Here is a 25,607-nt window from a genome sequence, read left to right as displayed (position 1 = left end):
TTGTTTTCCTTTTCACTTGTTTCCCCTCGTTTGTTTTACTCCTTACCTTTAATGTCCTCCTCCCTGGTTCTTTATTTGTTCCTCTGATCTCCTTTTATCGTGTCTTTTGCTCTCTTCTGCTTGTTTCATCATCTTTCTCTGTCCTGGTTTTCCTCTTGTTTCTTCTTTCCTTCTCTTGTCCTGGTTAATCTTGTTATTGCGTCTGCTGCTGTTTCTTATCCCACCTTCTTTGTCCCGTCTTTTTCTATTTTTGAAACTTTTGTTCCTGTTTTCTCATCTTCCTTGCCTTGCTTCATTTTCTAACTCACTGCCCTTTGTTTCCCTTTTATTTATTTGATTTACTCCTTTTTCCTTTCACCTACTAAATTGTACCATTTCCTCTCTCCTCTTTGACTTCTCCTGTTATCACCTCTCCTTGTTTCCTCAGAAGGAGCTTGTGAAGCCTTCCCTATCACCTTCCTTTCTTTCCTCTCCTTTCGCTTCTCCTTCCTCCCCTCTCCCTCCCCCCATCTCCCTCCCTCCCTCATCCCTTTCCTCCTCCCCCCTCCTCTCGCCCACCTCGGCACCCCTCACCCCCACCCTCTCCCTCCATCATCGCCCTCCGTCGTCCTCGTCCCTCTTCACCGCCTCCTTCCTGCGTCCGGCTCCGGGACCGATCAGAACCAACCAGGGATCGATTCTCTTTGCGCCCTACTGATGTTGACTGGAGCAGCGGGGGGAGTTGAACTGGCAACCATTAACCACCAACTCCCTGTTTGTTGGAGCTTCGGCTGTTGCTGCAGCTTGCCCACCTGACTGAATCTTCCTGAGAGGATGAAAACCTTCCTGCCTCTGCCGGGATCAAGGACCCTGGGATTCTGTCACCTCCAGAGAGGGAGGAGAGGGGGCGCTGTTGCTCTGGCTAACCCACTGACATGAATCTGAACAGAACCATCGGGTGAGAAGCTTCCAGACATGCTGGGAAAAACAAGAAAAAATGTATGCAGTCATGAATAATTCCCGAGGATCTACTCGGCGTTGTATAGAAAGCAATAAGTGTTACTGGAATGGGTTGAAGACTGGAAAAATGGTCGTAGCTCATTTCTTAAGTCATTGTGGTGTTCCACGTTTGCTGCCCATTTAACAGAAATATAGAGAAAATTAGATTTTTTAAAAATATAATGATTCAATTAAAGATCATCAGCATGATTAGAGGTAATGAAAAGTTTCAATGTTTTTCTTCAGTCATTGAATGTGTCCAAACTGAGAATTCCAACTTTTGCAAGAGCATGAATTTTGATGCTGTTTCTCTTTTTTTTCTTTCTTTTTTTTTTTGTTTAGTGAAAATCAGAAGAATATGGGCCACACAGTTTCATTCGTAAATGGGGATACTCTTGTGATTGCTTTATTTTAAAAACTACCTCCATCAAAGAACCTGCAGCGCATTTTTGTATTATAGTCCTTAAGAAGAAAACCAGATTTTGTCATGGTAAGAATCAGCAGGTCAAACAAAATGGATAGAAATCGGTACTGGCTAGGAGAAGAGTCAACGGTGCATCTTTAGATTTAATCCAAGTGTCAAAGCAGTGAAAGCTAAACTATATCAGTTATTTACTCTTAAACAGGATGATAATACTCCTCCTCTTACACAAAGGAGGAACTAGCAGAGGGGACAATTTAGGAGCTGTCCATCCTCCCACTGAAGAGACAACCCAGCATTAAAAAATGTCACAAACCAAAAAAAAAAAAAAGGCAAAAACCTACTGCTGCTATCATCTTGTCATCCCTCAGACGCGCTCCTGACACTGATCATCTGAACTTGGCGAAACGACGGGTAAAGCAGATGGATTTCCCTTGTTTTCCTCCAAAATCTACTAACTTTGACGTAAACCTGCAGCTATTGGTTCACAATTTTTACTGATGATCTCTTTGTCTAAATGAACAGGCTTTAGGTTCAATTCATGTAAAAACAAAAAAAAAAAAAAACACACACATTGTGGCAAAAACCAGTAGCAGACCTAAAAATTGTGGTAACCAATGGCATATTGGCTCAAACCATCACAATGCTGTAAGTAGTTGCCCATTGTGACAGTTTCTGCCTCAAATATTCAGTGGGCGTCTCACAGCAGCGGTGATTTCAATGTGGGCAAAATGGTGTGTGTGGGGGGGCTAACAAACACTCAAAAGTGGTAAACAAAAAGGCTATTTGCCTGGATGTCTTCTGGTTATCACTACTTCCAGATCTGGTCAAGTCTAAACTGGATATTCCTAGATCAGAGATTCTTTAAAACGAGGTTTGAAATGTATAAAAACCCAAATCTATGTGTGGTCCGTGTTGTTCTGTTCCACATCTGTAATCTGTTTAGAAAACGCAAATCAACTTGCTGTTTTTCAATAGGTTTCTATTCGTTCATGGATGTTGGAGGCGTAACAGCATCAAATGAGGCTGAAGGTGCTGATGGTGGAGGGCTTTAAAACATGAGCATGCTACCATTCAAGCAGGAACCAGCACTGTCTCACAGCAAAAGAAAAGTACATAAGCTGTGATTCCCAGAAGAATCACAGCTTATCTGTCCGGTGTTTTGCTAAAAACACCGGACAGGTAATGGTCTGATGTTCTGATGGTCGGATCAGGCAGGTTTGTGTCTGGAACCAGCGAGACCCTTCACAGGTCTTATGTAGTAGGTGTGGTCTTTGTTGTTTCTGCTGCCGCTTAGAGACCGATTTTGAACTCAAACTCCTGGTTAAAACTGTCAAGTTTTTGTCTTTTGTCCCTTTTTTTTGCTCTGTTCACTGAACCAGTGTGTCGTCTATTCACTGAAACTCTCTGAGAGTGAAGAAACCCTGAAATCATGCCACCACTCTTTAAAATGGGTTAACTCTCTGTCCATGATGAAAACCAAGCTATTTGGCAACTACAAGTGTTTTCTAAGATTTTTTTTCTTCTTTTTCTTCACCTGACTTGAACCTTTTGGTTCGGACAACAGATTTCAGTTTTCAGCCGTTTGAAAGGAATTACCTTATTAACTAATCTAACTTGACCCACTTCATTCCTTTCTTCTTAGCTCTCTACTGGACTTCTTATGGAACTAGAATAGGTGGGTGACTTTTGATTGTTGCTAAACACGACACACAGGATGACTTATAAACTCGTTTAGCTAAAACAGACGTTTTTATATGTTAACTTCACAACTCCAAAGCAGCTGTTTTTGTTTTAAGTATTTTAAAATTGTGCCAGTGAAAACAGTTATATCCAATTCTTCCATTTTTTCCCCCCTAAACGGTTCCACAGGTTATCAGAGAAACTACGCTAAAGCAATCAAGAGAAGGTCCTGAATTAAAAAAGCATCTGTTAGTTTCCTTTAAAGGACACTCTTATGGAGCTTAACAACGGGCACAAAGCTTGGAAATGTTAGGATACCATTATAGCTTGTTTTAACCCTCTTCAGCTGAAACAACCTCAGCGAGATGCTTCATTTATCCATCTACCAGTCTCTGACATCAGTCTGATGAAAGCTTGTCCCACTCCCAACTTTCAGCTGTGAGATGTCAAGTCGTGCCACAGCATCTCAATGAGATCAAGCTCTGGGCTTTGACTAGACCCAGGATTGAACATTTCTTAATTTTCAGTCAGTCCTTGGAGGATTTCAATCTGAAACTAAAATAATTACAATGTATGACAGTAACATTTTATTTTTATTTTTGTATAAAAACCAAAAACAAATACACTGATTCAGATCTTTAATATTCAATTAATAATAATTAATAATAATAATAATAATTAATAATTATTCAATCTGCCAAGAATATCTGCTGAGCAGAAAATTCCTAATTCAGAGTAACTAAAGGTGTATCTTAACGGATTTGTTAGTAGGCAAGTAGAAAATGTGCTCATGCTGTTTAGTGGGAGGGGGGGGTGATGTATTAAATATAAAACTGTCTGTGACCTCATCCTTTTACTCACTGTTATCTTATCTGCTACATAAAAATCCTGTGAAGGAACAATAAAAGTATATATTTTTTTGCCTTCATGTTGATGAACATCTGCATTGTTTTTGAAAAATCTGTGCAGGCAAACCTATGTACAGGATTTATAGATATGTACAAAAGTAACTCATCTGTAAGTGTCCTTCCTTTTCTCTACCTGCCCTGAAAACACATTGTCCAAATGGTGCACGTCCCCAATATTCAGAGAAAAATACCTTCTGACACGTTGTCGACTAACTTCAAAGGACATGAGCAGGAACGCTCAAATGAAGAAAAAAAAAATGTGTCAAGAGTGGAAATGTTTTTGAAGCAGGGGGGTTACTGTGGTTTCAAATCCCCCACAAGCTTCGCTTTCTTCCTCCTGAACAACTTGAAGCATCCCAGTCTTCCGGTATTGAACTGAGAGGTTGAAGGACTTGTTGTGTGTGTTTATCTATGCACCCGGAATGACTCTCATCCGTCTGTAACATGCATTTAAGGAGACGCAATGCCAAATCCATGCTGACTCACCACCGGACCGTCTGAAAATGAAACACATGGCCATCACCTTCCTCCTCTGTCTGATGATGTCGTTACAATGCAATAATGGACATATGAGCCGCTGCTTTTATGCTCTCCTTCACCATCTTCATCAGCAATACTGGGATAGATACTGCATCCAGGTTCCAAAACTGATATGAAGTTAGCGCAGATGCTCTGGCAAAACTGGTATTGTGTTTTCCCGTGTGTACTTTTGAATAAAAAAAAGTTTATCTTCATCAATTTGAAGGCTTTGGAAAACTGGCATATAATGATGCAATAGTTATTTATGTAAACAGGGACAGTGTACAATATACATTAACCTCAGAAAGAAGAGATGCATTGTGCTAGGTTATAGCTCTGGTGGTAATTTATACCTGCAGTCCCTGGACTAGAGCAGACCACCAAGATCTGGTTTCATTGGCAAGGCAAGTTTATTTGTATAACACATTTCAGTAACAAGACTAATCAAATTGCTATATATAAACATAATATAAGAACAGAAAACATACAGAGGAAAGTTGTGAAGCAGTGTCCAGGAGCCGGATGCAGGAATTAGTAATTCAGTACTTCAAAACTCCCTTAAATCGGGTGAAATCGTTCAGATTCAAATAAGCATCTTAAATTCACTGCTGAGAAAAATTTCCTGAACTAAGAGGGCAAACCTGCCTCAGTAGGTTTGTTAAAGGGACACAAAACACCCCTTGTCACATACATATTCAACACATTTAAGCTCTGAGTTTCTTCATCCTCAAATGCTATTAAAACTTATCGACCTCTATGTACAGTATTTATTTTCTCTGAACTTGTTTTTTTTTTTTAAATGGAAAATTATAATATCGAAAAATATGCAAATGTAAAATTTGACAAGTCGAAATGATATCATGCATTTCACATTTTACTTCTGTAAATGTGTTTTCATTAAAAAGTGAACAGCATTCATAGAACGTGTTTATTGAACAAGCGCTTACAATGAAAAATCTTTTTCAAGAAAACAAAAACGATCAAAAGAGGAAAAATATGGTTTCACTTAAAGTTCTGGTGAGAGGTTTACATCCGCCCACCACGTGTGTAAATATCGTTTTAATTTAGAGCTTTTCGTGATTGCATTGCAAGGATTCCAAAAGTTTAAACCCTGGGTACAGAATGAGCAGAAATGAAAAATGAGATTAAAAGGCAGAAGAGATGCAATATACAGTACAGTATTGTTATTGTTTCACCGTGTCCCGTCTACGGTGAAGCACCCTCGGTGGACCCAGCTCGTTTTACCCAGTCAGGCGACCCCCACTTCCTTATTACCTTGAATGCAGGACGCATTAAAACAGACAAGTATGCTTTTAGTTATATTTTATCTACGTAAAGACAGAGAAATAGTTACAGTCACACCAGCGCTGATGGGCCCCTGATCGGCAGGAAGGCCTCGAGTGCTCATCACACAAACATTATATAGGGATCTCGGGACACACCCATACAAGGGCGGTACACATCCAAACTGTGACATCAGCAGGGAAGCTGTGTCACCTCCGGGGTGGTATCTGATAGATATGTGCCAATCTTTTGGGTCAGTGCCGTCTAAGTGTGCCATGCAGTTCTGGGATAAACAGCTCGTTCCACTTGACCTCGTTGATATCCTAACAGAATACAGTATGTAGGCAATGGAGGCGAATGAAACCAGACACACACACAGCTGATCACGTAGCAAACAGCAATCAAGACGCCAGCAAAGCCTCCTTTTATACAGCACCCCTGCTGGTGGTGAGTCCAGCACATCCAAAATAGGCATGATTGGCAATCGAGAGGAGGGATAAATCATCCTGCTACACTTTGTGTCTTAGTTCAACTACAGTCATGTTTCTTAGTCGCCCTTACGGACGAGGTTGCGGTCCACTTCTAAGACAACGACCATAAGCAGTAGCTACGGTAGCTACAGTAGAAGAGTTTGCATCCAAGACTATTCATTGTTTGGAATGAGTCCAATAAAAGCCAGGCCTACGTCCAATTGAGTATCTGTTGCAGACATTTAGAGCAACTTCTTAAAGATACTCGTTGGATGACTTGAGCTATTTTTAAAACAAGAATGGACACAGACGTCAAGCTCTAGATGTGGAAAAGTTCATTGAGGAGCTGAAAACCAAGTGTGATTTTCCTTTTGGAGTTTGTTCCTACAACGTGACAAAATGTTGGAAGGTTCAAGGGGCACGGATACATTTGCAACTGAATCAGATGTGTAAAAAGATACACAAAGGCATGGCCTTCCCCCCCTGACATTTCCAACAACAAAGTAACTCTTTGGGTGAATCAGTAAGATGTACTGACAACATGTTGCACTCTTGACCTTGGGATGGACAACAACGTGAGCCCTGACAGGAAGTTTCTCTCCCTTCTCCCCCTACTTCTTGTAATGCATGATCTGCAGACTGAGCTTCTGCAAAAATAAACATGAAATTAAACATCCGGCCATAAACTCTGCATCATTAACTGCTAATCCGAGGCTTGGTTTTTAAACTGAACTAAACGCAAGGCAAGGTAGGTTCGATTCTATAGTACTTTTCAGATAAAATAAGATCAAATAAAGTAACTTGAATAGAACCTGAGGTACATATCTGGGTTGCAAAGCATTACATATTGTTTTGCACACTGTCCAAAACGTTGTTAGGAGCAAAGAGACCTGAGCAAACTGGACCTACTGAGGACAGACCAGGGAAACTGGACTAAACTGGAAGTTTTTAACCGGCTTGATGATTTACTGCGCGCTCATCATCTCATGCTTTGTGGATATATTTTATAAATCGAGTTAAATGATAACTAGGTGACTCTGGTGTCGTGTAGCTCATATGTTCAACAAACTGACAAAAACCTCAATTATTCTGCAGACAAAAAAATAATTGATCCTAGACTAGAAATTAAGGGACAAGAAAATACGCTGCCTCGTATTGTTTTACAGGAATCTAACCAATCACCCTAACGTAAAATGTAGTGGGTTGTTTCCAGCCGAATCACTGCCAGATCACTTGTCACAGCTGATCACATCTTGGAGCACAAGAAAAATATATATCAACAGTGATGTGTATTTGCTTTTCAACCTGGAGAGACTCACACAGATATGAGAGGCAATTAGAGAGATTTATTCACCTAAATCAGAAAAGTTCTTTGGCGCTCGGACCCCAGCAGAAGATGCAAAACCTGCGGAAGTCTGTGAGTTTGGATGTTCATATTAGGATTAGGATTAGGAAATTGGAAATTTTACATTTTTGTCACATTAGTTATTTTTGTTTATAATATCAGATCCCTTGGGTAAACAGAAGATAACTCTTGCCACAAAAATTACGATCCGTCCATCGGTTGTTCGCGAGCCTTCAGAGATTAAACGTTTTACTTGTGGCCCAACAAACTGTTTCCTTTTGAGCTGTCAGAAACTCTGTAGTTTCCTTGTGAAATCCTACTTTTAGAGGAGGTGGATGAGAGGGGTTGGATGAGAGGAGGAGTTTTGCGGTCACTTGTGAAATAAAGGAGATATGGAGCTGCAGAAAGAGTCTGAAACTGCGGCGGCAGGAGCACGACCTCTATGTCAACTTTATTCTACATGTCGGATTGTGTCAGTGGGGTTTTTGTCATGTGCTTGGTTCTGCAGTCCGTTTCCATATCTGTTACAGCATTATTATGCGTAAGTAGGTAATGTACTGAGGGTTGTTATAGCTTCCAGACAATATTTTCTGCCAGCCTGGTCCCTGTGTGATAACAGAGCTGAGGGAAATAATCTGAATTTTGGATTAGTTTTTAAGTTTAAATCAGAACAATGCAGGATTACGAGGAGGCCGTGTCATTTTTGGGGAGCTGGGGCCCGTTCCAGAGGAAAAGCTTCTTGGTTCTGTGCCTTGCCACCGTTCCGTGTGGATACAACCTGCTGTCCGTCATCTTCCTGCTGGCCAGCCCCCCGCACCACTGTGACATCCCTGCCCACAGCAACCTGAGCCAGGAGTGGATCCAGGCCAGCATCCCAGTACAGGTCAGAACTGCAACCCAGCTGGGATATTATGAATCTGATCTACAGACTTATTATGGAGCTGGGGCAATCAGAGCATTGGTTTATAACAGATAAATATGTTCATGAACAAAAACAGTTCGTTTCACTCTTTGAAAGAATATAAAAATAGAGATATAATTTTAATCTTACGCCATTCCTGATTATTTAGATTGCCACTCATTTTCCGCTTAATAAGATTCTGTATTTTAGTCCATTGCAAGGAAAACACAGAGTTGCCAATTAACCAAACGGTGGGAGGAAGCAGGAGAGGCCGGACTCGACCCACGAACACAGAGGGGAGATTGTTCAAACTCCACATAAAAAAAAAATAATAAAAAAAAACTCCACATAATATACGCCTAGTCCAGATTCAAACCGTATACGCTGCTGACTCCCTCCTTCATTGTAATTGAGGATACAATGAAAACTTGTACAATGAAAACATAATGGACCTTTCAGGAGCTATTTCACCTAAAGTCTGACATATTTACTATGTTAATAGAAGCCAGTCAAGAAAGTTGACCTTTACTGAAGAGAAATGTCGTTAAAATGCTTCAGGTTGATCAAATGGGGTGTGCAAGCCCGACTAAGTGTCTTTCTATGCAACATTTCAAGAGGATGTTTAGGCTTCGAAAGTTCCACTTTCAATATACTATTGCTGGATTAAATGGGCTGTTTTAAAAATGCCTCCTGCTTTATTTGTGCACTGGATTCACTAAGTAAATTGCATTAAATACATGCAGAAGAAAATAGCCATCAGGACCATAATTCTTCCCGCCTATTTGGCAATATGCACCTATTTTTGCCTGAGTTCCCAGTTGAACTCTCTTGAACTACAAATACAACAGAGGTAATGAAGTGATCTAATACGCCTGAAACTGTTTTACTTTTTTTAATACTTGTGAATTAACACAAACCCAAGATGTTCTCAAAACTGTAAGAACAACAGCTGACAGGAAGAATCATTTTGAGAAGACATTTCTAAATCAACAAGCGATGCTACAGATCGCAAAACACTGTGAAATGATGCATCCTTTAAACTTGTTTATTTCGGGTTTAAGAAAAGTTCTCTAAGCTTTAGTGCCAGAATATAAAACTATCAGAAGGTGTTTATGGCAATAACCATCCATTTTTGATACCTACTCATTTGTGCAGGGTCGCGGGAGCGCTCTTGCCTATCTCCAGCAGTCACCGGGCAAGAGTTGGGGTACAGCCTGGAAAACACAAAGCAAAAACAACCATTTACACACACATTCATTCCTATTTAGAGTAACCAATAAACCTAACAGTCATGTTTTCCGAGTGTGGAAGGAGGCTGGATTTTTTTATTTTATTAATTTGCAACTATATAAAAAAATTTTTTCAAACAAAAAGCATCCAATAATAGCGATGACAGGAGTCACCAAACACGTTAAGACTAATGTAGACTCTCATCAAAATCCATATATATTCTACACAGTATAAAAAAGAAATGCAACAGTGCACACAAGTGCTATTTTCTCAGTAAAGGTGTTTTAGGAGATCTGCCATTGTGTAGCACTAAGAAGCACATCGTGTCAGAGTTACTCAACGCATTTAATATCATACATAAAAATATGTACAAATGTGCTTGAGTAATTCAGTGGAGGGTTTAATTTTTGATACATGCCCTGCTCCTCGTGCCAGTTCCAGCTGGCCACGTCAGATCCGGTGCGGTCTGAGCAAAGAACCAAAATGACATTGTTTCCTGGTCAGCAGGTGGCTGGGCAGCCGGAGAGAAGCAGCTGCAGCCGGTATGAGCTGGACCTGGTTAGGAACCTGTCCGCAATGGGAGCCAGTCCAAACTGGATGCAGAACCAGTCTCTGCAGGGATCGAGGCCAGAGGTCCATCTATCACAGCTGAAACAGGAGGGATGTAAAGACGGATGGACCTACAGCACTGAGTACTTCCAGTCTACCGTGGTCACTGAGGTATTGTCACGGTCCTTCTGGAATACGAAGCATCATGAAAATGAATGTTAATGGTTATTTTAACCATTAACATGGTTAACCATCAGCTGGTGATTCATGTTCACACGCAGCCATTGGTGACCTTTCCATGTTCTCACAAATCATTGACCACATCTTCTGCATGTCATCTCTGAGCATGGCCTGACCACGTCAACACTAGTTTCACAAAAGAACTTCAGATTTAATTGGCGTTTGACCAAAACTAAATGGTCAGTGAGATTTCTGTATTCTTAGACACTTTACGATAACGAGTTTGGACAGAAAAGTTGGAGACAGGGGCCGAGATCTATAAATCTCCACTAAGTAAACCTCCGTAGCTGCAGGAAAGATGAGAACTCTAAATGTTGTTCTCTGGTGAATGCAGATCTAGGGAATACAAGACAGAAGAACAGGAATGAAAGGTTTAAACATGTTGAGTTCAGTGTCTTCTCCTTATTTGCCTTCCAGTTTGACCTGGTGTGCAGCGAGCAGTGGAAACAGCCCCTGACTTCTCTCACCTACTTTCTGGGAGGACTTGTCGGATGTTTTGTCTCCGGAATAATATCTGACCGGTATGTTTTCTGTCTGTTCATGTAGTAAAGTGTGAATGTTTGGGGGGGAAAAAAAACATCCCCAAGACATAGTAAATGCTTTACCAAAGGGAATTAGCTTTGACCCATCATGTGACAGAATTGCCACTGTGGTTGGGAGCACATGGTTGAATCTTGCATGGAAGTATAAAAACAATCAGCTTCTCTGAAGGATCTAAATCAATTACAGGTAAATTGATGTTGTTTTGGTTTTGACCAAGCAGAATCCTGCATTGTGGCCAAACATCTGGTTTGGTTTCATTTTTGACAACTGGTGGTCTTCCATTATCAAAGTTGAGTAAAGAGTAATTTATTTGAATGATGGACTCCAAAAATGCCTAAAATTAGGCTTATAAAATATATTTCTGACTTGTACGTTGGCGTCTGTTAACATATGGTTAACACAAACATTAATGCACTGCATTTGATTAACTGATTAAAACTTAGGGAAGTAATATAGATGATCTCGGTCTTTCACCCACCTCTGAATTTTAAGTTTTTGTTAGTTCACCAATACTCATTTAATGCACAGCTGCGAGCTCACAGTGTTTAGGTATTTGCAAAGAAAAATACACAACCAGAAAATTCAACTCTAAATCCCTGGATTAATAGTTTTAGACTACAGTAGGCATTAAAAGTGGCATTTTGTCTTGGATTTAGGGCTTCCACCTGTAATAATAGTTGTCTCGACCCGTTTAAACAGTCCTTGTTTGACATTTCTGTGATAGCTAACAGCTGCTACATTGTGCATATTCCCAATAAACATAATTTACAGTGACAGTTGAATGAATTTTGACTGGGACAATCCATTTTTACTATGATAATATATGTTGTTTCTATGTGTGTGAGGCCGTCTGTTTGCTGCTGTTGCAGGATCGGCAGGAAGCCTGTCCTGTTCGGGTCCATCGCCGTCCTCAGCGTCTTCAGCACTGCGATGGCTTTCGCTCCATCCTGGCCTGTTTTCATTGTTTTCTTTTTTATGCTGGGCATGGGTCAGCTTTCCTGCTACATAGTTGTCTTTGTACTGGGTAGGTTTCGTTACGGTTCCTTATTCTAATGCATTCTTTCTGGCTCAACAGATCAGTGAATATCACCAGGTTTAAATAATTACATTTCAGATTAAATCTGTCTTAAATTCTCTGTCGTTTTTGTCTTTTGTTATTAGCATGTGTAGCGCATATTAACATTAACAATATTCACAACAAATCACTCATGTTAGAAACTAATAACAGATAGTAAAACGGGGGTAAAATTGCCTGACATGCGTCAGTGTATCATCCACAGGCACAGAAATCCTTGTGGGCTCCACCAGGATCTTCTTCTCCAGTCTGGGCATGCCTCTTGTCTATGTGATAGCCATGATGCTACTGACAGGTACTGCCTACCTGGTCAGGAGCTGGAGACACCTGTCGCTCATGATGGCTGTACCTGGCCTGGCTTGTATCCCCCTCTGGTGGTAAGGTGGTCTTACTACATTGACATTTTGCAACCCACATTTTTATACCAAGAAAAGGGATGAACGTTTACCGTAGTGACTCCTTGATAACTTACTTGATAATTGCAGCGAAATATGATCTTCTCTTAAGAAGGTGAATTTGTGTTACAGTGCGTAATAAACAGCTGTGTAACACAATGCAGCGCAATCGAAATAAAAAAACGATGTTCTCATTAAGCGCTGTAGCACAGATGCTAGTTTCAGCTGTGGTTCTTGTACTCGTTGAGAAATAAAAATAACACAAGACCGCCCCACTTAGCTGAAGAAGTGACCTTTCACTTACATATTGAAATGAATTCCTTTATTTGTCCCCCCTGTGGGGAAATTGCATTTCAACACAGCCCATCAAGAAAGGCAAACATGGATAGACAGGTGACCGGGACTGCTGCCACAAGGCGCTGCCTTTTCACAGAGTAGAGAAAAAATACATTAAGTTCAATTCAATTCAATTCAATTTTATTTATATAGCGCCAAATCATGAAACATGTCATCTCAAGGCACTTTACAAAGTCAAGTTCAATCATATTATACAGATTGGGTCAGATTATACAGATTGGTCAAAAATGTCCTATATAAGGGAACCAGTTGATTGCATCAAAGTCCCGACAAGCAGCATTCACTCCTGGGGAACCGTAGAGCCACAGGAAGAGTCATCTGCATTGTACATGGCTTTGCTGCAATCCCTCATACTGAGCAAGCATGAAGCGACAGTGGGAAGAAAAACCACCCATTAACGGGAAAAAAAAAAACTCCGGCAGAACCGGGCTCAGTATGAACGGTCATCTGCCTCGACCGACTGGGGTTACAGAAGACAGAACAGAGACACAACAAGAGAAACAAAAAAGCACAGAAGCACACATTGATCTAGTAATCTGTTCTACATTAGATGGTAGTAGCGGGTGAGCCGTCTTCTCTGGATGATGTCACAGTTAACAGAACGCCAGACCAGGTGTACCTACTATGAAGAGAAAAGAGAGAGAACAGAAAGTTAAAGCAGAAATGACAACACATAATGCATAATTGAAGAACAGTAGAACTCAATACAGTGAGAAAATTAGATCCTGATATACTCCAGTAACCTAAGCCTATAGCAGTAAAACTATAAAGGTAGCTGAGAGTAACATGAGTCACTAGTTATAATTTTTGTCAAAAAGAAAAGTTTTAAGCCTAGTCTTAAAAGTAGACAGGGTGTCTGCCTCACGGACCAAAACTGGGAGTGGGTTCCACAGAAGAGGAGCCTGATAGCTAAAGGATCTGCCTCCCATTCTACTTTTAGAGACTCTAGGAACCACCAGCAGACCTGCGGTCTGAGAGCGAAGTGCTCTGTTAGGAACATACGGGGTAATCAGAGCTCTGATATATGATGGAGCTTGATTATTAAGGGCTTTATACGTTAGAAGGAGAATTTTAAATTCTATTCTTGATTTAACAGGAAGCCAATGAAGGGAAGCTAAAATTGGAGAAATATGATCCCTCTTGTTGATTTTCATCAGAACTCTTGCTGCAGCATTTTGGATCAGCTGAAGGCTTTGAACTGCATTTTGTGGACTTCCTGATAGTAAAGAATTACAATAGTCCAGCCTTGAAGTAACAAATGCATGGACCAGTTTTTCAGCATCACTCCTGGACAGAATGTTTCTAATTTTGGCGATATTCCGGAGGTGAAAAAAGGAAACTCTGGAAACCTGTTTAATATGGGATTTAAATGACATGTCTTGGTCAAAAATAACACCAAGATTTTTTACTTTATTACCAGAGGCCAGATTAATGCCACCCAGATTAAGTGATTGGTTAAGAAGTTTATTTTTTGAGGACTCTGGCCAAAAGATTAAAACTTCGGTCTTGTCAGAATTTAGATGCAGGAAATTTAAAGTCATCCAGCTTTTGATGTCATCAAGACATGACTGCAGTCGAAGTAATTGATTGGATTCATCAGGATTTATGGATAAATATAGCTGAGTATCATCAGCATAACAGTGGAAATTAATCCCATGCTGTCTGATAATTTTGCCTATCGGAAGCATATATATAGTAAAGAGAATTGGTCCAAGGACTGAACCCTGTGGTACTCCACAGGTGACCCTAGAGTTTGAGGAAGATTTATTATTAACATGAACAAATTGGAATCTGTCTGACAGATAAGATTTAAACCAGCCTAATGCTTTCCCCTTAATCCCTACAGTATGTTCAAGTCTTTGTAGGAGAATATTGTGATCAACTGTATCAAACGCAGCACTGAGATCTAACAGGACAAGTATAGACACAAGTCCATTATCTGAGGCCATGAGAATATCATTAGTGACCTTCACCAGAGCTGTTTCAGTGCTATGATGAGCTCTGAAGCCTGACTGAAACTCCTCAAGTAGGTCATTACTTTGTAAATGTTCACAAAGTTGATTAGCAACTACTTTCTCAAGAATTTTAGATAAGAAAAGAAGATTAGATATAGGTCTGTAATTTACTAACTCATCTTGATCAAGAGAAGGTTTCTTAAGTAAAGGTTTAATAACAGCTACTTTCAAAACCTGTGGTACATATCCATTTACTAAGGATAGATTAATCATGTCTAAAATAGTGCCACTGATCAAAGGGAATATGTCCTTAAACAACTTGGTTGGGATTGGGTCTAACACACAGGTAGAAGGTTTAGATGAAGCTAAAATTTTAGATAGCTCAGAAGTTAGCTGAGGGGTTTAAAAAAAATGCATTTTTCAAACTGTCTCTCAACAAAGACAGTATGAGAATCCAAAAAAACAGCTCAGCACAAAAAGCAACATACAGATATCATCATAAAGTGTGATGATGGGTGGGTGGTGGATTCTCAGGGAGTGGGGGTTCCTAGTACAGTCTGCCTATATGGAGTAACTTCTCCTGAAAGGGTATGAATAGTTTTGCAAAGCACTGTTTTTTCCCCATTTTTTTTTACTGGTGGTGACTAGTCATACAAATTTCTATTCTAGCATCACCATGCAGTTGGCTGAAGCTCCACCAAATTTGGTTGTTGTCTATAACTGTTGTCATTATGGCAATGACAATAAAGAACGGAGTGATAGATCGCGTGTGGAAATGCCCATTACAGGATGGTTCCAGAGTCTCCTCGCTGGCTGCTGTCTCAAGGCCGCGTGCAAGAGGCCGAGCTTCTGCTGAGGTCAGCGGCTCTGAAGAACCGAGTGGAGGCTCCACCAGTCATTTTCCTCCCTCCCAAAGTAAGACCCACCCACTGAACCTCAGTCCCAGCAAACTGTGACCAACAAACTGTGGGTGGCGTGTTGATGTTTGTTTTCTTTCTCTCTGCAGGCTGAGAAAGCTGGAAGCCAGAAGGCAGAGTCTGTCAGCTTCCTGGACCTGCTGAAGACTGCAAACATTCGACATATAACCGTGAAGCTGTGGCTTATTTGGTGAGCTGGAAATAGAAAAGAAAAAAAAAAATCTCTGGAAAGTTTACTAACCAGTCAAGCTGATCATATTCAAGCCAAGATCCAGTATGTCAGGTTAAGGTTTCTTCTCTTTAGGACATTCAACATAAAAAAAACAATACTTTAACCTCACCCTCTAATTAAAAGTCTAAATGTTGTTCCTTTAAAGATCTTTTGATTCCCAAGGAGACTTCTCATTCTGCTGGCTGCCGTTACTGCGCTCTGGTTTACTTAGAAATCTAAAACCCATTTCCACGCAAAACTGAAGTTTGGGTTTTAAGGCCGTTTCTCTTGTTCCTTACAGGTTCTCTACGAGCGTCAGCTACTATGGCCTGTCCTTCAGTATGTCCACTTTGAATGGCAACCCCTTCCTGAACTACTTTCTGCTCACAGTTGTCGAGGTCCCAGCATACTTTGCCTGCTACCTGGCTGCACGCTGCTTTCCTCGCCGTCTTACACTTATCAGCTTCTCCCTGCTGGGGGCGCTAGCGTTGCTCTTAATCCAAGTTACCGTACACAGTGAGTATGAGAAGCATATTTGACTGAAAACAATAAACAGTGTAGAAAGCAGGCTGGGTGAGCTATACCTCTTATGAAGGGAACTATGTGGAATCACCGGATTAACCACTTTATTAGCTTCATTATTTGTGATGAAGGTGGTCAGACATTCACAATGTTGTTATTGCTTCCCCAGTGTTAAATTGTTCTGTTATGGAGGTCAACAGTGTCTAAAACTTATTGGTATCTTAGTGTTGAAATGACAAGGTCCTACCTCTGTTCTAACTAAAACTCAAATGCCACAGAGCCTGTTTGTTCTAGATGAAAAATAATAATGATAATGAATTAATACAGTGCTGTGAAAAAAGGATTTGCTTGCTTACAGATTTCTTCTGTTTCTGTTTTTCGGTCGCATTTAAAAGTTTCACACAATGCATTTTTCAAATGATAATTTCATTTATTAAGGAAGAACAGCCACCCAAACAAACTTGGGTCTGTGTGAAAAAGTTATTCCCTCCAAAACCTAATAATGGAGATTGAAAGGGTGACATAACAACTGCACTGCATTGTGGGATACCTGGGCTTCGGGAAATAGGTTTCTGTTTGTTTACGTAGCCTTCATCCATAATGCTTTGTTTGTTTTCTGTTGTTTTGGCTTTTAAAAAAAGTTAAAAACATGGAGCAAATATGCTGTGTCGTTAACTGTCACACTTGTTCACTTGATTGCTTCAGGAAAAAGAACAATGGGTTGAGTTGCTGCTGTGTCACCCCTGCCAACAGAAGCTGTAACCAAGCGTTCACAATGATTAGCAATAAGTCTCTTACATCACGTTACAGGAATTATGGCCCACTCTTCCTTGCTGCATTGTTTTTATTCGGGCACATTTAACAGTTTGCCAGCACAAACTGTTTATAGCAATGGCATTTCAATTTTAAGTTCAGACTTTGACTAGGCCACAACTAAACCTTTCTTCTGCTGTTTTGAGCCAATTATAAGAGGGCTCTTGCTGGTGTACTTTAGATCATGGTCATGCTTGCATGACTATAAACTTAAGTTTAAGTTAAGATGTCAGGTTAGTTTATAGTTGACCTGGAACCAGGTTTGTCGGTTAGGAAATGTTTCTGCCCAATTGGGCTTCAACAGCTTTGGGTGGGTTGCTAGAATTAGCTTTTCACTATGTTTGGCCGGTTTTTAAAAAGTTATGCGTAGGAAAATTCTATTAAAATGGTTGGTCATGCGTGGCCATCTTATTTTGTTAAGCCATAATTAGGTAGTGCATGATTGGGACAGGTCTTGAGGAGCTGATAATGTTAGTTTGGTCTTTTTAAATGCATGTGACCTTACAGGACCTCTTTCTTTATTACAGGTAATCCCACTCTTACCTTGATCCTGGTACTGTTGGGTAAAATAGGTGTTCTGGTTGCAAATGCGATGGTGTACACCTACACTGGAGAGCTAACTCCGACAGTCATCAGAAATACAGCAATGTCCTCCTGTGCCATGTTCTCTAGAGTGGGTTCCTCTGTGTCGCCATATCTGCTGGAAACGGGTGAGACCTTTAAATCTATATAGCCGGCTGTGTGTGATGTAAAGATCCAATTAGAAATCAAGTTTAATATTTAACCTAATCAGATCTCCGTAAATAGTTGGTAAATAGTTAGGATTGGAAGTCTGCAAATACTAAATAAATACATGTATATAAGATAAAAGAATTAAAAGTGTAAATGAAAAAATAAATAACAAACAGAAATTATAAAAAAATATATTGTTACATTTGTCAGGAATGTAGCAGCAAACCAAAAAATAAATTTTATATGTGCAGGAAAGTTATGTGTAAGATAATGTGAATAGTGCAAGTATATGTAGCAGCAGGATGTATTGCAACAGCTGCGATGGTGCAGATAGTACAATTACTCAGTGCAATAGAGTTCACAGTGACCATATAGTGACTAGTTTGCAGGGTTTCCTCTAGAAATTGGGTTAATCCTGGAGGTAGGTGTTTTTTGTGAGCTCTTTGAAGTGCGTGTGCCACTGTGGATCGGAGTGGAGTTGGGGGGGAGCGTTGCGTCATGTGTTCTCGAAGGAGGGGTGCAAAGGGGACTTCTGCGTCGAGCTTATAACAGCTGAATGGATGGATGGATGGTGTTAGCTATTTAGACTGGGATGTTTTCTCCCAGACAGGAACTTTACTCTCTGTTTTATTTCATGTAGTTGATACTGCTCTTGCTCTCAAACATCAATGCATTTACAATAAATAGAAGACGCTTAGCCTGGCGGGGCAAGTAAAGCCTGGCGGTCCGCTGGGGAAACCCTGAGTTTGTATGTATGGAGAGGAGGTAATTGAGAGTTTTGCAGTCTTATGACATGTGGGACGAAGCTTCTGTGAAATCTGGTTGTTCTGCATTTGAATCTGCTGAACCTCTTGCGGGAAGAGTCCGTGATGGGGGTGGAATGGGCCTTTTATCGTTGTCTGAGCCCTGGTCAGGCCACATCTGCGAGCAGGGTCATGGATGGAGGGAGGCGTTGTCCCAATCATTCCAGATGACATATAATGCTGGCTTAAGGTGGTGCTTCTAACACTGAAGGACCTAAGCTTCCTCAGCAAGTACAGTCTGCTGTGTCCCTTCTTGTTGCTTGCTCAGGAGGGCCAACAGGAATCTCTCTAAGATCTTCATGATGTGGGATGTCAGGGCAAAAAGTCTATTGTCATTGAGGACTGATGGGTGAGTTTTGCTTTGGTACTGGAAGAAGGCAGGATGTCTTCTAAAACATTTAAACCTTCTCCTTAATCAGGTTTAGGTTCAAGAGGCACTGTAGAATAACAGAGATCTGCTCTGCACAAGTCTTTAGCACTCTGGGGCAGACACCATCTGGACCTGCAGCCTTATTCTGCCTCAGTCTCTCCTGCTGCCTCTTCACCTGACTTGAAGAGACAGAAAAATACGGCAGCACCATATTCTGATTTGGTTGAGAAAGAATACAAATAAGCAGAATAAGGTTGTATGGCTGAGGTGGAAGATAAAACATCTGAGAGGTGACATGGAAGCTTTGGGTCAAAGGAAGGTGGGGTGTCTGTTTGACTGTGGGCTGGAGAGGAGGATGCCGAGCTTGTTCCTGAACTGAACCTGTTGAAGAATGTTTGCAGCTCATCGGCTCTGTCCAAACTTCCATCTGTCCGATCCTTCTTCTGCTTAAAGCAAGTGATCATCCTCATGCTCTTAGATTTTTCTCCTGGAGCTTGCTCTCCAGCTTATTCCTATACACCTCCTTGCTTTCTTTTGACTTTTTTTCTGTATACTCCTTAGTAATTCCGTGTGTCTCTTCCTGAAGGCTCCTTTTTCTTGTTTAGCAGTTCCTTCAGGTGACTGGTGAGCCCAGGTATGTTGTTGTGGAAAAATCTCCCTGTTCTGCTGGGTATGGTGTTATCCACACAGAAGCTTATAAAGTCAGTCACACACTCTGTCATGGCTTTAATGTCATCTTCATGTGGCTGGCACAGTGCATCCCAGCCTGTTGCCTCTAGCCGATAGTTTATTTTCCAAAAAAATGCATACTCATACTTTATAAGGGATTTCTTAACTTGTACAATGCCTAAACTGCTAATCTTGTTATCAACTAACATAGAAATCCTGGAGGATGATGTGGATGTGAAAATTTGAGAGTCAATTTTTCTGGGCCTGAGTGAATGAGATTTAAATGCCCCCCAACAAGTTTGCCTAAAAAACCTTTTGTAGAGGAATCTCAGCTGAAGATCTGGACATATGATAAATGTGTGTCAGTCTCAGTTAGTCAGCTACGTTATTGTTGTTGAAGTGCTCAAGTCCCCTTGAAAGGGGCCTCGCGGGCTCAAGGGGTTAAGGGCTTCTTTAGCTTCCTGTGACCATCATCTCAGTGATCTTTACTGGAAGTTGCCTCTGAAAAAGGGGCTTATATTCTGAGGAGAGAAAGACCAAATTGTGATCTGATTTGTCAAGAGAAGGTCTTGCTTTACAGATGTATGAGTCCTTGACATTTGCATAAAATCCAGATTTTTGTTTTCTTTAGTAGCGCAGGTGACAAACTGTTGAAAAGCTAGAAATGTAGCAGAGAGTGAGGCATGAATAAAATCACCAGAGATTGCCACAAACGCATTAAGGTGTTGTATCTGCAGCTTAGCAACAACTGAGCTGATGACATCACATGCAGTGTCTGCAACAGCTGATGGTGAAACATAGACTGCTGCCAAAACAACACTGGTGAAGTCTCTGTGTAAATAATATGGACAAAAACTGACTGCTAACATTTCAACATCCATGTTGCAGAGAAGAAACTTTACAATAACATGTCCTGGATGACACCATCTGTTGTTCACAAGCACCACCAATCCACCACCTTTGCTCTTGCTGCTCTTCTTTAAGTTTTAAATGGAAGTTATTTAAAAAGAATTGCAGAATAAAAATGACAGAGCTTATCCAACATGCAGCCACATTAAGCAGTGCTATTCTAAAATGCTTGAAAAGCAATATTTTTTTATTGCTATACATTTTTTATAGCCAGTTGTAGTCTATTAATGTACAATAATTATGACATTCTAAAACATCTAAATTTGTTTTATTGTTCTTTTATTATAAACATTGAAAATAAGAATAATAATCATAGGTACATAAATATATTGCAATTGATAGGTGTCTTGAATCTTGACTCACTTGTCCAACTACACACTAAAAAGGTTATAGATTTATGTGTAAGGTTTTCATCAATTTAATGTCTTTAAATTTGATAATCAAACTCAGTAATATTTACTGTTTCAATACCAGGAAAGTCATCCAAATTTGTTGACATTTTACATCATAAAACAGCAGATGAATTGTTACTTTGTTTTGTAACTAGTTACTTTGATAATGCAGTAACTGTGTTAGTAACCTAGTTACTTTTTGTAACTAGTAACAATAATTAGTTACTTTTTTAGTAACTGGCCCAACACTGCTCAGGACTCACAAAAATCTGAACTGGCTAAACTTGGAAACAAATGACTTATTCATCTGAAACGATTTGGTTTGATTTTGTCTCCAGCTGAGATCAATGAGCTCCTGCCATGGATCATTGCGGGAGCTCTGTCGCTTTTCAGCGTTCTTCTCTGCATCTTCCTGCCAGAAACGTTCAGACAGCCACTGCCTGATACCATCGAGCAGATGCCGGTCACACATTGGTGAGTCCGCACAGTGCCTGAAAGCGGCCATGACATCACTTTAATAAATTATTTCATGTTGTTCATTTTACTGCAAATGTAAATATTCCGAAGAATTTCATTTAAAAAAAAAATGACATCACATTTTTTATAGGGCAAGCCAAGGCAAGGCAAGGCAAATTTATTTATATAGCACAATTCAGTACAACACAATACAAAGTGCTTTACATGATTAAGATATAGCAAAATAATAAAATATAGATAGAAAATAGAATAAAAGCCAGTAGGGATAGAATGTAGTAACAAAAAAGAACATTAAAAACAGTAAAACTGTTTAACTAGAACAGTCAAAGGCAATTTTAAACAGATGTGTTTTTAATCTTGATTTAAAAGAACTCAGGCTTTCCGCACTTTTACAGTTTTCTGGAAGTTTGTTCCAGATAAGCGGAGCATAGGAACTAAATGCTGCTTCTCCATGTTTAGTTCTGGTTCTAGGTATGCAGAGCAGGCTGGAGCCAGAAGACCTTAGTGGTCTGGATGGTTGATACACTGATAACAAGTCTGTGATGTATTTAGGTGCTAAGCCATTCAGGGATTTATAGACTAACAGAAGTATTTTAAAATCTATTCTCTGAGATACAGGGAGCCAGTGTAAGGACTTTAGAACTGGGGTTATGTGCTCTACTTTCTTAGTCTTGGTGAGGACGCGGGCAGCAGCGTTCTGGATCAGCTGCAGCTGTCTGGTCCACTTTTTAGGCAGACCTGTGAAAACACCGTTGCAGTAATCAATTCGACTAAAAATAAACGCATAGATTAGTTTTTCCAGATCCTGCTGAGACATCAGTCCTTTAATCCTGGAAATGTTCCTCAGGTGATAGAAAGCCGACCTTGTAATTGTCTTTAGATGCTTTTGGAGGTTCAGGTCTGAGTCCATCACTACTCCCAGATTTCGGGCCTGATTAGTGGTTTTTAGCTGAAGCGACTGAAGCTGTGTGCTAACTTCTGATCTCTCCTCTATTGGTCCAAATATTATTACTTCAGTTTTGTTTTTATTCAGTTGAAGAGAATTTTGGCACATCCACGTATTGATTTCTTCTAGGCATTTACTCAGTGCTTGAATGGGGGTTGTTTTGGCAGGCCAGATTTCCCTCCTCAGTAAAGGGGTTGGGTACGGTAATGAAACGGGGCACTACCTAGCTATGACAGTGAAGTCATAGCTGACTTCACTGTGATTGGCTACAACCATGATGGGAAACTGTTCAAACACGGCCTTGCTCCCTCCACCCACACCTCTCTTCTCAGCGCAAAACTCTGTCACAAATTCATCATTATAGTATTATGGCGAGCAGAAGAATTTGTGTAGCTGGATGTTGGACAGGCGAGGCCAAACTGACCAACGGCTTTTGAGATTTGTTGTCGGCTTTTATGTTTTATGTTTATGTTTTAATATTTATTGACCTTATACACCTGGTCTAGGGACAACAGTTGAAATAAACTTTGCAGCTAATACTGACACATTTACAGAAATGTCCATTAAATGTCTACTGTCCCTGTTAAATAAAGGCTTTAACCTGTTGGCGCGATTCATCATCCACTCAATGGGACCGAAGTCCACTGTCCACGGCAGCAGGACAGTGCTCATATGTTTACCAGGCGAGACGGCATTTAGAAATTAAATAAACTTACGTTGAGGTCGCCACCTTCAGTGTTGGTACAGAAGCTTTTTTTTTAATCAGTTTGTTTGAAAAGGTTCAGGAAATAGCTTCAGTAAAGTGCTCTGAACATATAAACATAACACAGTCTCGTATAAGACTACAGTGATTTTTCAGTTGGATATTCGTGCTCCGTGGCTTTGTCTGTATCGACTGTGTTATCTTCATTTCTTTGACTGTACTGTATCGGCTGGAACAGGAGGCACACTAACTGGGGTTACAATTGTGTGGCTCTTCCCATTTAATGAACTTCAGCCACTCTAGCACTCTAACACTAGCGCGACTCGCCATTAAATTAGCCGGCTGATGTATGAGCTGGGGGGTGGAGGGAGAGGGGAGGGGGAAGGCTGTTTCCTTAATGGTGTGTTCTGATTGGAGAATATGAATTACATGGAAAGATAACCTATGTAAAAAGATAAACTGTTTTCTGATCTGACCACGTTTGAGCAAAGATACAAAGCTGACTGCCCATGAGCAGATCCTTTGGTAACCCTCTCTTGACATCCACACGGCCTCATCAGTTCACAATAGATCATATTATACCCACAAAACCACATAAAAAGGAAATTTGTTGTCATGGCCCCATGAAGATTGTTTGGACAGGGACAGCACTATTTGGAGAAGCAGTTGCAAGGTCAATGTTAATTCTATAGAATCTGAGGAGATCCTCAGCTCACTCTGTATACAGGGCAAACCACAAGTCCGTTTTGCAGTTTGCCCAAAACCATGTAGAGGACATAGAAAACCTGCAGAACAAGCTGGTCTGGCCCGAACACACCACAATTGAACTTTCCAGCCTTTATGCAAAACATGTGCGGTGAAAAACCGATGCTACACATCACTCTGAACACACCACTCCCATGATGAAACTTGGTGGTGGCAGCATTGTGCTGCAGGGATACATTTCTTCTGCGTGGGAGCAGGTCAGAGTTGATCAGAAGATCATGGAGCTACATACAGGGCAAACTTGAAAGAACGAAATGAGTCACCTTCCAGCAGGAAAACAACCATAACCTAGAGCCAAAGCTACAACGGGATTATTTACATCTCAGCATATTCTTGAGTTGAGTTTAGTTGAGCCAAGTCAAAATTCAGATCCTGGTCCAATTAGAGTATTTGGAAATAATTGATGTTTAACAGTGTAATAAATTCAAGTAGGCTTAGCTCAAGCTATTTTGAAAAGAAAAGAAATGACAAAAATGTTTGTCTCTAAAAATGTAAAGCTGGCAGAGACACACCTGAAAAGACATGCAGCTGTTACAGCAGCAAAACGTGGTTCTACAGAGCATTGACCCCAGGGGTTGGAATGCATATGAATGTCATACTTTTGTTGTAAAACTTATTATTTTACAAGTCAGTGTGTGAAAAAAGTTCATAAAGCAAATAAATAAATGAATGAAAGGAAAAGAGCAAGAATAAACGGGTTACTTAATGCAGATTAACTGATGCAGTTCTTCTTTTCTGATTAACAGGTTTGCATGGCCCTGTGGCTCCAAAGCTGCTGTAAAGGAAGAAGGTAAATTCTCTAAAGAGCAGCCTTCATCACTTGAGATCATCTGCACAACTCGTTTATAGGGCACCTGATTTAAAAATCAGTCTGCGGACAACAAAAGCCTTAGCTCAGGATACATGTAGAATTTGAGACTTGCTTCTTTGCAATGTTCTAAATATTTTAGGAAACACCTGCCCTCCTATGAAAATACTTTTTTTCCAAGAAAGATTCTGGGTGTTAGTTCTTTGGAAAATTGGCTACTCTTCTGATATATATATATATATAAAAAAAAAGCATTTGGCCTCCCTTAGCAGCATCTAAACACATTCTACGACACACTCCATGACATGAGGAGTTTCCAGTCATACATTAACAACTCCTCCTGAATGTATACAGCAGGCACAGACTCTGTGGGGACAAAATAGAATGAAATTGGACTAAGGGAGGGACAAATGAAAGCTCACTGCAGTCTGTTGCACCAAAGAAGTTTTGTACTAGGTTTCCATGATGGACTAAAATGCTGAGATAAGGAACATGACATACCTAGAACTGAAACTGAAAGACATCATAAGTCAGGTTGGAATCTTAAAAATGTTTAGAAAATGGCTGGTGTCATTTATAACAGCATTTCATACATATAAAATGCTTTGTTGAACTGTACATGAACTTGGAACAGGTGTATACATTTACAATTTTTTGTTTCATTTGTGCAATAAAGCCTTAAAGTCGGGCATATGTCAGGTGTAACATACATTATGG

At 40.3% G+C, this 25,607-nt stretch overlaps 2 protein-coding genes across 6 annotated transcripts in view; both read left to right on the top strand.

The window, feature by feature from the left end:
- Window positions 1–4,746, top strand: part of znf385b (zinc finger protein 385B) — an 88,538-nt gene extending 83,792 nt beyond the window's left edge. For 3 of the 4 annotated variants that reach the window (XM_021317433.2, XM_036139037.1, XM_036139036.1), the window contains exon 11: window positions 428–4,746. In XM_021317433.2, coding sequence (XP_021173108.2) covers window positions 428–697 — 270 coding nt within the window. In that variant the 3' untranslated portion in view covers window positions 698–4,746. The remainder of the gene's footprint in view (window positions 1–427) is intronic. The other variant, XM_036139038.1, reaches the window with a different exon arrangement.
- Window positions 4,747–8,009: 3,263 nt separating this feature from the next.
- LOC105927497 (solute carrier family 22 member 4) lies at window positions 8,010–25,123 on the top strand. 2 transcript variants are annotated; one of them, XM_036139035.1, is made up of 11 exons: window positions 8,010–8,491; window positions 10,247–10,459; window positions 10,946–11,049; window positions 11,941–12,095; window positions 12,352–12,523; window positions 15,642–15,768; window positions 15,860–15,960; window positions 16,283–16,497; window positions 17,844–18,026; window positions 21,530–21,665; window positions 24,829–25,123. In XM_036139035.1, the coding sequence occupies exons 1-11, from the start codon at window positions 8,282–8,284 to the stop codon at window positions 24,929–24,931; spliced, it is 1,719 nt and encodes a 572-aa protein (XP_035994928.1). In that variant the 5' UTR covers window positions 8,010–8,281; the 3' UTR covers window positions 24,932–25,123. The 2 variants fall into 2 exon arrangements, with proteins under 2 accessions (XP_035994928.1, XP_035994927.1); XM_036139034.1 differs by having other exon boundaries at window positions 10,244–10,459.
- The last annotated feature ends 484 nt before the right edge of the window (window positions 25,124–25,607 follow it).

Source organism: Fundulus heteroclitus, chromosome 7 (assembly GCF_011125445.2).
Source record: "Fundulus heteroclitus isolate FHET01 chromosome 7, MU-UCD_Fhet_4.1, whole genome shotgun sequence".
Classification (NCBI taxonomy): Eukaryota; Metazoa; Chordata; class Actinopteri; order Cyprinodontiformes; family Fundulidae; genus Fundulus; species Fundulus heteroclitus.
This window is presented reverse-complemented; position numbering and strand designations above follow the sequence as displayed.

Coding starts and splice junctions, on each gene's coding strand:
- LOC105927497 (XM_036139034.1), top strand. CDS start 8,282: ATGCAGGATTACGAGGAGGCCGTGTCATTTTTGGGGAGCTGGGGCCCG. Junction 12,524..15,641: donor GCTTGTATCCCCCTCTGGTG/GTAAGGTGGTCT, acceptor TGCCCATTACAG/GATGGTTCCAGAGTCTCCTC. Junction 16,498..17,843: donor AATCCAAGTTACCGTACACA/GTGAGTATGAGA, acceptor TCTTTATTACAG/GTAATCCCACTCTTACCTTG.